Source organism: Ascaphus truei, chromosome 5 (assembly GCF_040206685.1).
Source record: "Ascaphus truei isolate aAscTru1 chromosome 5, aAscTru1.hap1, whole genome shotgun sequence".
Lineage (NCBI taxonomy): Eukaryota > Metazoa > Chordata > Amphibia > Anura > Ascaphidae > Ascaphus > Ascaphus truei.
The window spans coordinates 135,476,732-135,489,519 of NC_134487.1; the positions used below are offsets into that span (position 1 = coordinate 135,476,732).

The window sequence follows — 12,788 nt, forward strand, 5'->3', positions numbered from 1 at the left end:
AAGGATATTCATAGCATGGCGGCAGCATAAGTGTGTCAGGAGTGCAGTGAGGCGGAGGCAAGAGCCACAATATACGAGGAAGGTGTAGAGGCTGCAGGTAGGTTTGCTCTGGGTTCAAGAGTTATGGGGCACAGCGACTGGCACCAGCATGAACAGGGGCAGCAGATATGGTAGACATTGGGAGAACCGACCTGTTATGCTGGTGTAGTCTGGATTAAAGGAAATGGACATCTGCCATTGATAATTTTGTACCAATACACTTTAGAAGATCAACTTACTTCAAAAGGTCTATAAAGAGCTCATCTTACTATTAGTAACCAGTATTGGATCAGGATGCTCAGTTCACCATGAAGGAACATGATATTAAAACGATAATACATTATAAGAAAAATGTAAACAACGTGTGAAGTTGTATTAATATTCTGACTTAATGGAAAGAGCAACAAACAAAAAGGAGATCATTATTATTTGTATTACTTTTCTTCTCAATTGTAATTTGAGGACCATAATTGGATCAACAAAGGTGTGTGGTTTGAACAAAGCTCAAAAACTCCAGTGATAAGGATGTTATGTTTAATGTCATGTCGTGATGTAGGCTTCTTTCTGCAGTATAAATAAAGTGGCTCTGGATGGATAATTTACATCAAACCTTCAGATCTTCCAGAAGTGTTGCATTTGAAGACTCAATATCCCACCATTAGCATCATGAAAACTGCTGTTGCCTTTCTGTTGGTGGCTCTAAGCTGCTGCTTTGGTAAGTAAGATTGAAGCAGTAAATTATTAAACATGTTTTTCTTTTTCACTGTGGGAAACTTAGGGGAGATGTACTAGACAGCAGTAAAGAGACTTTTATGACAGTAAAACATGTTATGGCTACCATCGTGTTTCTAAAGATGTAACCATTCTTACAGCAGTTTTAAAATGTTTTTTTTTTTTTACTGTAGCTCCACAGAATGGGATCTGGGAGAAGTCTTATGGCTAAGAGATGGAATTGTGTTCAACATGACCATAAGCTAATTGGGGAAGGTTTTATATTTAAGGCACTGGTAGCCATGAGACACATGTAGCTAGGTGATTGTGATTTACAGTAGAATTACTTTTTAAATCTGTAATACCATTTAAATACAAAATAAATAAATCGCACTGTTTTGCTAAACAGCTGAACAATGGCTGATTGCTTGTTTAATTGAATAAAATAAGTATATCAATAATATCACATTTTAACCAAACAGATTCAAATTTAAATAAAATGAAAAGTAATTTACTTATTTATAAGTTAAGACACGTTGGAATGAGCTGCATCTCTCTTCCCTTAAGTCCTAAAGTGGTTTCCAGAGTAAAATAAAGCAATACGCAATATGTTGCAAGATGCATTAGCAATGAAGGGGTTAACAAGTACTTCATTAGAACATGCTAACCCCAGGAGGATTACAGTAAATAGATTGAAAAGGTAATATAAAAGGTCTATTGACACATTAGAACTTCATACCTCACTCTAAAAAAATGTTGCCACTTGTATAATTTTAAATTCTTCCATTCTGGCTCACAGTATTTGCTAAACCAGTTTCTAAATTGTGCATTCTGGCTGAAGAATACAGAAACAGGAAGAAACATATACTACAATATGAGTCTTCTGCGTGTTATCCTCAGGAAGACACCGCTTGTATAGGGACAGTTGCATCCATATCCATGAGACATGGATTATTTGCACAAAAAAACGTTTGTAAATACAGCAATATGAAATGTCCCATAGAATACCACATGGTCTGGCCATGATACAATGTGTTTTGACACCTTCCAAACCACTGCTTAGAAAATATTCTTTTAAGTCCCATAGATATATTTGCAACTTTTTTCAAGGCTTAAAAATACATAATTTGCTAAGGTTTTCCCCATTTTAAACAAAGGTAATTCATTCAGTAAGAAATAAATGTAATGTTCTTGTTTTTTGTAGATGTTTACAAAGTTTGTGTATTGTGCTATATGTCTAAGTTTTGTTATAATGTCTGTTTCAAAGTGATTATTTTAAATGGTGCAGGTAGTGATAGAAGTACCTCCTTTTGGAAAATGTCATGAAGATGCTGTGACAAAGCATTCAATATGCAGTAAACTGCTTCTCCAAAGTAGGCTTGGTCCTTCCATATTGAATAAGGGCCTTAGTTCTAAACATTAAGAACATAATCAGAAATACATTTATTGATCTCTAATTCATGAAGATGTTGCTATGTTTATGTTAACTTATTGTCTTTGAATTCTAGATTCTTCTGCCGCCACTAAAATCAAGGCATCATGTCTTACCGTTGTATTGCAGGTATAATATTGATCTGTTTTTCATGCATGCTGTTTATTTTATAGACTGTTGGACTGTAGATTAACAGAAAATCTTGAATTGACCATGAACACATTTTTCAAAACGAGGCTCTATGCGGATACGAGTGTATCTTTTAATCTGTGGTATAACTGTGATATGAATACCCTGTCCCTCTACCCTATACCTTGACTTACCCATGCCTCAATCTGGTCCCTTCCCCCAAGTCCCCAAGAACAACACTAAACAATTTCTTGGGATGAAAAAACAGTTTATTATAATAACAACCTTTTAAACAAAGCATGATACTCATAACAATTATCCATACTAGGGACCCAGCCAGATGACTCGGTTACTATTAACAAAGAACTCAAAGGATACTTTCATCTCATACCCACATCACCACTCACCTCCCAGGCCACATGGCACAAAACACACCATACAGAAGTAAACCACCATCCGAGCCGGGAAAAGAATCATGTTCATCAATCTTCCTGGTCTAACACAAGGAGCCAATACTAATGAGGTCCTCCCCCCCACCCCCTATATTACAATTCTCAAGCTATAACATCCCCAAGCTGTGACGTTTTAACTGAGATATGACAACCCCTTTTGAAATTGCCATCCCTTTAATATCATAAAACAGGGTGGGTGTGTGGGAAATTCTCTTCAGTGAATTCTTGCAAATAGATGGAGGTAAGATTGCTTCCCCCCTCCTTACATACCAATCCTAACTTGACCTAACAGCTGTTTAGGGGAGAGGGCCCTCTGCATTAAGCCATACCACACATTCCCTTACAGGTTCAGGGCTTTGTTAACCCTTATTATTTAAGGGGATAATAAAGTGGGATTTATGCCATGTATAATAGCCAAAAAACAGAATGCAATTTGAGGTGATGAAATAAAAGAAATCTCTCTTCCTGTCTCTCTTTCCAACAAAACTGGGGAGAGGTGAGATTAATGGCTCTGACTTTCCAGGTGATATGCAATCTCAGACCTCTGGATATGTGTAGTTAGAGGGAAAATCTCTTTTGCGCTAATGACCATTATAGTTAAAGCAACAACGTTTATAGAGGAAAACAACAGTTACCCTGTGTTAGTGAGCTTTAAAGACACATGTACTGTAGCATTTAATGCTCAACACCTCGTTAACTGAATAATGGAGCTAGTATGCAATGTTATGATCAAGCCTAATTTGGATATAATTTGCCTTATAGTTAGCGGTAGGAAACATGGCTTAACGTTATGTTAATTTCCTTTTAACATACACAGTTAAGAATGTGACGTTAAGTTCCCATCATGTTCAGTCACTTAATGTAACTCTGTGGATGTTGACCTTTATAGAGTTATAGGGGTTATTTATTTAAGTCTCCCAGCTGCAATATTCCCCTTCGTCTCTCGCTCCAAACCATTCAGCACTTCGTCTTTATTCTATTTCTGCCTTTTACGTGTGACGAAGGTTTAAGGCTATATTTATAAGAAGTGCTACTCCATATAACACCATCTATGCTGGAAGTAATTTTAAGACCACAGTTAAGGCAATAGGCAAAGAAGGGACATATTTATTCATTAGTGTCACTCCACACAGATATCTTCAATACAAGATGCTACCTTACTGTCAATCACTTGAATGGATCATAAAGCGCTATATTTATTAAGCCATGTCTGAATGTATCTTAAGTAGTAGCACATTTTAGTAATTATGGCCCTTAGGCTTTATGAACATGATTGCATGCAATGGATCACTTTTTTACTCACTTGCGTCTTCAATTTTGTAAATCATGAATTTCTTTATAGAGAGATGCTCCTGCCCTTCTTCTGAAGCTACATGATCTTCTCTGTCTCTACCAGCAAGGAAAGGTAAAAACTGTACTTAAAAATGTACCTAATCATTTTTTATTAAATGTCATTTTGAGGTAACGCTACAAGTGAGATACAGATTAAATTCATATTAAACAGTAAATAAAGAATTATACACTATGCTCTTCCCTACTCTACTGATTACTTTCCATTAAGGGTCAAGTATTGTAACTAAAATAAAATGCCTTATTTCTCTATCCTTTTATAATTTCTGTATTAATTTAACCACATACAAGAATCATTCCATCTCTTTCATGAAGCCTACGTTACTGTACTTATTATGTATCTCTAAGCTCTTCTGTCCCATTGTTACAGCCAACACTCTGTAGCAAACTGTTATTTGGGAATAGAATCGTACAAACTGTTAGTTATACGGCCACAGCAAAGGAAGAAATAGAATAAAGCGAATAATAAAAGGGTAAGGAGGGTAGAATAAAAAAGCTCCTGTGCATATCAAAAGTGAACATGTCAGTGAGAGCAGCAAGAAGTAATAAATAACAAGGGGATTGGCAATTGAGGAATAATTACATACATCTGAATTAATATGTTCAGTTTCTTTACAATATATTTCAGACCATTTAATAAATATTTGCAGCAAGATATGAAATACATTCCGTAACTTAGATGTAAGAAATAGCCATGACATATTGATAAATGTGTTATATCTTATCTGTTTTTGTATAATTTTACAGGATGAAAATAATGAGGAATTATACAAAAGATTTCTTAAGGAATTGAACATAACTCTGGTAACATAGATTTAATCTTTTACTCCAGCCTTGTTCATATGACTGATTATTCAATGTCAATTTATTTCATTTCAAAGTCATTTCTTTTTTCCTTCTTTAAATTAGGGCATTGATAATTTTCTTGTACAGTATCTATATGAAATGTACTAATTTATATAAACCGCTGATTGCTAGAGTATATAACAATTAGGTTATTTAAATGTAACTATTCCAGTTCTTAGTCCAAAGTGAAAATGTATTTAGGCTTAAACTACATGAATTCTAGAAAATATATTATTGCTAATATCAAAATATTGTAATGCTTTTACACAAAGATAAACCATAAGAATTATTTTTATAAACCCCTTTTGAACAAATTCCTAAAGTCTTAAAAATGTTTGAAATTAAATTATTTTCTTTTAGTCATTTTTCTAAATCTAAAACAATTGTCATGAAGCCCTAGATAAAACGACATAAATAACATCCTATTCTGTAATGTTCTTTTTTATAATTACTTCGTTTCTTAATTTCCTTATTATCTTCCAGAAAGATGCAGGCTGTTCCCTCGACGAAGTTCTGAAAACACATGGAGTATTGGTAAACTGTCTTTATTAGTGCAAGTTACATGTGTAACTCATTATTGTAACGAGATAATGGGGTGTACTCCTAGTTAGAGTTGAGGTATGGTATAATTAGAAATGTTAAAGTGCCCAGAGACCAAAGAAGCGATGGATCTATATAGAATATGTGATCCTCAGCAAAGAAAAGAAGAAGAAACATCCACACTGAATTTTTCTACTTAGAATAAAAATGTTGTGTAGGAGAAAACATATCTAGTTTCATCATATAAAAAAAGGGGAGAGAAAGCACAACATACTGTATATACAAATCAATTAGCTCGCTCACAATTGGAAAGTCATAAATAGTATAACAAAGATACTTCACCAAAATTAAATGACCAGGGAAGTACAGTAGATACAGCTCTATGGGTAGATGAAAAAAAGGAAAGGGCGTTTAATCCATATTCACAGGTGTGCAACGTTTCAGAGCCATCTCAGGGCCCCTTCTTTTTGTGAGGAGCAACATCCTTCCCATATTTAATGATTTGGTATATCCCTGTATACCTTTTCTTGCTAAAAAGATGTCCAACCATTTTTTTAACATATATATTGTATCTGCCATCAAAATCCAATGGGTAATGAATTCCACATTTTAATTGCACTGAGTGTAAAGAAACCTTTCCTCGTGTGTCATCTACAATAAACCTGTAAAACAATTCAGCATTTCAATTGTGTAGTGCTGTCTGCTGGCAATATTTGTCTTAACATTTTAAAGTGTCTGGATAATTAAAGCTTTGTATGCGCACAAATAATTCACTTCAACTAAAGTGCATATTTATGTAAATAAAAAATCAAAAGGATCATTCTAATTTTGACTTAAATACCTAAGTTCAGACTAATAAATAGTGGTGTTTGAAATGAACCGATACGCCAAGCACCATATAAGTAAATTCTGAAGCATTCTCTTTTGTTTTCTTATATGTAGTTAATATATTTCACCTTTTTGTTTCTTATCAACAGTAAAATATTTACTGTTTTAATATTTAATATTTTTCTCATTTAGGAAAACGTTGGCGACCAGGCTGGGAAAGTCGCGGACAAAGTTGTCTTTGAAATTCTTGAAACGGCGGTAAAATATTTGCATTTTGGACATTGCATTGTTGATCAATATAGATTGTGTGGGTTTTTATACTGTAGATGATGTAAAATTGTGGGGCACATGTGGACAATTAAACTTGTCAACAGGTGCTAGTTTGAATCCTGTTTAATCTCATTCAGGTACTCACATAAATACTGAACACTGTCTGTCAATTTCAAACTTAAATTCATATTATTTTACTTGAATATACTATGTGCTTGTATGTATGTATGTCTTTATTTATATAGCGCCATAAATGTAAAAATTTCTAAACTACTTTACATATATCCACTTAAACCAGGAGAATGTTTTGATGTAAAAAGAAGGGAGAAAAAGTGTGTATGACACACACGCACACCAAAAATATATACAACTTGTGAGTACATTCACGTCTCAGGCAGGTCTGCAACCCTGCCTTTCCCCATTATCTCAGAGCATATAACGATTTTACTGCAGCCAGGGATTCTGGGTAATTACATGTTTATGAGCAGACTGTGTGTCACTAGATGTGTGTGAGTAGGTTTAGTTGCTATGCACTTCTTTTAAAAAAAGGCTGTGCTGAAAAAGCTGTGTAAAACGGCTGCATAAACTTAAATGGGCCCATGTTAAAATAGACAAGAAGCTAAATGTGACACACTGCGTGCTGAATTTGCATGCCATTATCCAGAATCCTTTGCTGTTGTAGAATCATTATGCTAAGAGATAATGGGAAAAGGCAGGGTCTCAGACCTGTCTGACACATGCGATTGTATCCACGTGGTATTTTTATTTGCTGTACACTGTACGGAGTAGAGTTTTTGGCACTTTTTAACTCAAAATACATTAGTGTGTGTGTGTGTGTGTGTGTGTGTGTGTGTGTGTGTGTGTGTGTGTGTGTGTGTGTGTGTGTGTGTGTGTGTGTGTGTGTGTATGCGTGCGTGTACACACCCATGTACCAAATTGGAGTAAAGACATACATAAATAACACTAATAACTGAAAAATGAAAATGTGTTAAGTGAAAATTGACTTAGCACAGAGAGCCATATGAATGTTAGAAACATGTCACCCACATAATGATTTATAACATACTGTAAATTAATTTGTAGATTAAAACTCTTTATTGTAGGATGACTTGGAAATTACTGGAAAACTACTGGGTGCTGTATGTAAATTGTTGGTAAGATAAATATTTATTTATCCGTAAGAGAGATCACACATTTTGAATAGTTCGGTCAAAAAAGAAGATGAAGAGAGTAAGACATACTGTATAGCCACTGAATAGGATACATCTGCTAGTATCTGTAATAACGATATCAGACTATGCACTTTGAGTTCTTGGTCCAGATCCACAGAGCTCTGTTAACTCAGGGCTCAAAAAGGGCATTTTCAAAATCATTTACAGACATTATTTTCTCTGAGGTAAACGTGAATCCACAAAGCTAATTATAATTATATGCAAAAACAACAGCCATTATAAGCATAGGCTCAATGTTATGTTAAGTCAGCAGAGCACTGCCTTGTGTTAGCTTCAATAAGATGGTGTGAAGCCTGTCTGACTCCCATCTTTTCCCTGAATACGTGTTTAAGTAATGTAACAAAAGGAAGAAAGTATACATGAGGGGGAAAGAACCCGTAAATAACAATGTATTCTTTATATCTTACCTAATGCTGGTCTTGCACTCATCCAGACCATGTAAAATCCCAATTTAATGTTCTGAATGTAAGTAATACCAAGTCTAGCAATGACCTAACAAAAGTCTCATTAAATCCCTGTGCTAACTATAACGGAGCTCTCTGATTATGACTTGTTAGAGGGAACACCTATTTTGTATATCACTAGCGCTAATATCCCTTATAGTTAACACAATGTCCTCTCCAGCAAAAAACAGCACTTTTGCTTTATTGATCTTCGAAGATCCCCGTTAGCACTTAATGATGTACTGTATTAACTTAACATACTGCATCATCATTGTCATTAACAGAGCTTTGTGGATATGGGCCTTTGAGAGCCATAAAGTCATTTATGAATCAGCAAAAGCCTGAAAAAATGTTTCACTTGTGTTTTTATTTTGTTCTAGTCTATGGAAAGATTAATTCTGTAATCACTCATTTTTATTTCACAATTAGGGAAAGACTCTCCTTGGCCTGAAAGAATCATTGGTAAGAATTTCTTTCTTCTGGTTATTTTCCTATCTCCTACATTACAGATGTAAAATAAATTTACCCAATTATGTCAATTAACCAAAATATTAGCCCTCAGAATGCTGTAAAATAGTTCACCTATAAGTAAGTTTCCGACAATGGAAACAAATGTTAATTAGAGGGAAATTTCAAGGTTGTAGAATATTTTATAAAAATTCTCATTCAAGATTTTGCCTTTTCCTCTCAATGCTTTTGTCCACACCTTAAATAATAGAGCATTTAATTAAACTACTATACTGTAGTGGCAGATTCAATAGACTGTAGAAATTAAAGTTTTGGTCGAAAAATATATAAATTCAACCTTTTAAATCAACCGTTGTTGGGCAGATAATTTATTTTAAAGTGAAGTGAATACATTTTGAATTCTTTAAACAGTAAAATATGTTTCTTTTATGTGTTCCAAATCCTTTAAAAATATCACCAAATAAAAATACCACTTGTGAGCATATTCACATGTCTCAGACAGATCTGCAGCCCTGCCTTTCCCCATTATCTGGGTACATTGTGCTGCCAGAATGTCTTCCTAATTCCAGCTGGGGAAGGATGTTAAAGTGAACTGAAATTAGACTTTATTTTTGTCCTACTGTGATGACATCCTGAACTGACATATACGTCCTTATTTCAAAGGAAATGTATGTGTCATATGTGGCAGATTATTATTTATTAAAAAGGTACATAAGGCTATAGGAACACTGTTGCAGGGTACATGCAACTACACACGCGGGTCTCTTGACAAGGCTTATTTATTTAGCCTTAAAAGATATACAGCACCAAAAACAAAAATAGCTTTTCATCAGCAAACAAAAAAAACCTGTCTTTTTCTTCAGCAGACAAAACTAAACAGTTTCTCTTTAGCAGACAGTGTAAAAATCAGGCAGCTACCCTTTTCTATGAAGCAGACAGACCGTTCATAATTCATGTACTTTGATAATCTCTTCAGTAGCTTACTCCTCTCTTCTCAACCAGCACCCATGTGTCTACAGCCTGGGGTTTTAACACACTGTGATTAGGCAGCTGGGATCCAACTAATTGTCCTGAGGTTCCCCGCTGAAGTTAACCTAGTCACTGCTGCACTGCAGAATAGACATAGGTTTTCCAGGCATATAGCTGGTGGCTTTTATTTACCCTGTCACAAACACTCTACATAACAATAAGGATCAATTACCGCTTGACCCATGTGAGTATATCATAGATAGAGTAACAGGTATCAAGTAAGTCCAGCATGTAATCCAACAAAGTCTCTATTGTAACTTTAAAATGGCTTGTACAATCCTAATATAAATATTCCTCTGGTTGTCATTGCCCTGATCCCAATGATTATTGTGCATATAATTCAATACACTACGCTGATGCTTTACTATTACGGGGTGACACATACAGTATTGAAAGATGACTTGATTAATCGCTAAAAGATGTCTCGCATACAGGTGAGTAGAAGGGGCCATTTTAACAAGCAGATGTATAATTGAAATGTGCTAATAGACCCTTTTGTTTATCTGGACTTTCCTTTAATCTCTCCATCAGGCCGGTTTAAAGATAGACAATATTCTACCAGGACTTTTAGGATGAGGAACAGAAATCCCAGTGTACTGTAAGTGACACATCATGACATTAACATTTAAAAAATTTCTCCAGGAATATTCATATGAATTAACCAGTTAGACAAATAAATATATACAGTATATATAGATATATATATATATATAGATATATATATATATATAGATATATATATATATATATATATATATACTGAATATATAAAAAATTAAAATTAGTAGATGAAACCGTTCTGTGGCTAACAAAATGCTTTATATATATTTATATATACGTGTAAATCAGTGACAATGGACAGAATGGAGAGGTAGGGGATGCTGTGGTGGGGGAAGATGTGGATAAGAAGAGAGGCAGGCAGGATAATTACAAACAATTTCCGTTTTAAAAATATATGCGAGAAAAAAGTCAGCAGCGCACAACCCTAGTGCATTACCAAAAATAGGAGTTTATTATAAGGTAAAAAATGGTTATGTGCACTTACAAGAAAACAAGAGGTTAAAAATCACATAAGGTTTTCTTTGCTTTTAAGAGGTACAATACCACTGCTGAGGCTTGAAATCATCTGGCACTCTGTTCATAGGGAAAGTCCGGGTTTGTTGGTGTCAAATGACACTGGCTCCAACTTCCACACAGCACAAATGTGCTAAGCTTTTTTCCAGCCTCTGTGTTAAATCAATAGCTCTATAACAGCTAATTACAGCAGCACACGCAGAGTCACTCAGTACACAACACAGCACCTCATGGCAGCGTGGTCACGTGGTCACGTGTGCGTGATGACGACACCTGACGGCGTTTCGTCAGCTTCAGCTGAATTTCTCAAGGGATATATATGTGAGTAACACACACTTTTTTTGTAGATGTGTCTAATTAAAATATTCTTTTGATAATCTTTATTACATATATATTACATATATATATATATATAATTATATGTGTATATGTGTATATATATATATATATATATATATAACAAAACGTGACAATTTTGCACTACAAGACGATGACATGTCCATGATGCAGATTTGCTGCTGATAATGTATACAACTCAGAAGACCACATAACAGTGTTTATTCTAAGTAGGAAAAATATTTAACATGTAAAAAGTTATTTATATGGAATTCTGCATCGCTTTATTTAAATGTACTTTATATATTGTGTCTGTTTTTTTTTTTAGGAAAACCCGGTTTTCTGAATCAGAAAAACTTCATTCTTACATCTAAATACTAAATACTAAATACTTGACTCTACTCAGTGGTGTTAGTGCTTTTGTTTCGCTGATTATTTACATTCTTCTGGATCATGACTTTAATAAAACAGTCTATTTCAAAATCCATCATGAATTCTGTATTTATTTGCATGGTGTGTTTTTCTTTAATTATATTGTATTGTTTCAGAACAATGTTAATAGTCATTTATATTTCCATGGAGCCTATAATCCTACACAGTATTATAGAATAATAACAGAGACGTTATGAGTATGATTATAGATTATGGGGATAATAACAGTTGACAAAAAGTGAACATTGAGAGAAGGAATAATATTTTGAATGCAGGTTTAACCGTAAAGTAAAAAGAAGCCGGCGGATCCTAATCTACAGCATTAATATTGAGTGGAACAGGCAAGCATGCTGACATCATTATATCTTCCTGGAAGATGAGATTAATGATGAGAGACAGAGATACCTATTTTGCATTCCTATCAATCTGATCCATTGCTCAGTTACACTTGTCCTCATACCATAGCCGTTAAATGTATGCTCAGAAACTACTTATCATTCAAGACTCCCAAATATGTCCAACCTGTCTTTTTCTAGATGGTTAAATTAATATTATTATTATTATCATTAATCTGTATGGCGATATTCCCCAAGGCAGTACAATGTGGGAGGGGGGACAATAACATTTGATTACAAATACAAAAGAGTACATACAGTATATGTTAAGACAAACTGAGACAATTGGAAGAAGGTCACTACTCGAAAGAATTTACAATCAAAATAATTCCATATTTTGTATCTGTTTTACAAATTACATTTTATACTTATCAACAAAGTTTTGCAGGGATTTAGTTTTCTATTTGATCTTTTATACGTTTTCTGATATTTTCTTCAAGATCTGTCTTTCATCTATTTGTAAAGGGATACCATTGTTTTTGATCAAGGATTTTCTAACTCAGCCATAAGCAAGAGTGAAGAGCAAAATAACGTGAGAACCACCATATACTGTACAATAAGATGTTACTTTAGAGCACAATCATACATGAATAAGGAGTAGAAAGAAAAACTATACTGTAATTTATTTCTTGTCAAGTTTGGTTTCCTCTGTTCAGTCAAAAAAGTCCCATAAATATATACACTTCATCTCAGTCATCATGATCCACTTTTAGTAAAATAAAAGTTTTACTTACTATTTTTATGAGATATGAGATGTTAATTCATACAGTATTTCCAAAGTT

General features: G+C 34.2%; 1 protein-coding gene and 1 long non-coding RNA gene across 2 annotated transcripts; both read left to right on the forward strand.

Moving 5' to 3' along the window:
• Positions 1 to 609: 609 nt before the first annotated feature.
• On the forward strand, positions 610 to 8,676 carry LOC142494675 (ranaspumin-like). The gene is made up of 8 exons (XM_075599109.1): positions 610 to 754; positions 2,259 to 2,311; positions 4,106 to 4,168; positions 4,861 to 4,917; positions 5,443 to 5,493; positions 6,520 to 6,585; positions 7,701 to 7,751; positions 8,653 to 8,676. The coding sequence occupies exons 1-8, from the start codon at positions 706 to 708 to the stop codon at positions 8,674 to 8,676; spliced, it is 414 nt and encodes a 137-aa protein (XP_075455224.1). The 5' UTR covers positions 610 to 705.
• Positions 8,677 to 8,700: 24 nt separating this feature from the next.
• On the forward strand, positions 8,701 to 11,625 carry LOC142494459 (uncharacterized). Its single transcript, XR_012801451.1, has 3 exons — positions 8,701 to 8,734; positions 10,301 to 10,367; positions 11,508 to 11,625. It is a non-coding gene; the product is annotated as an uncharacterized LOC142494459 (long non-coding RNA).
• Positions 11,626 to 12,788: the final 1,163 nt, after the last annotated feature.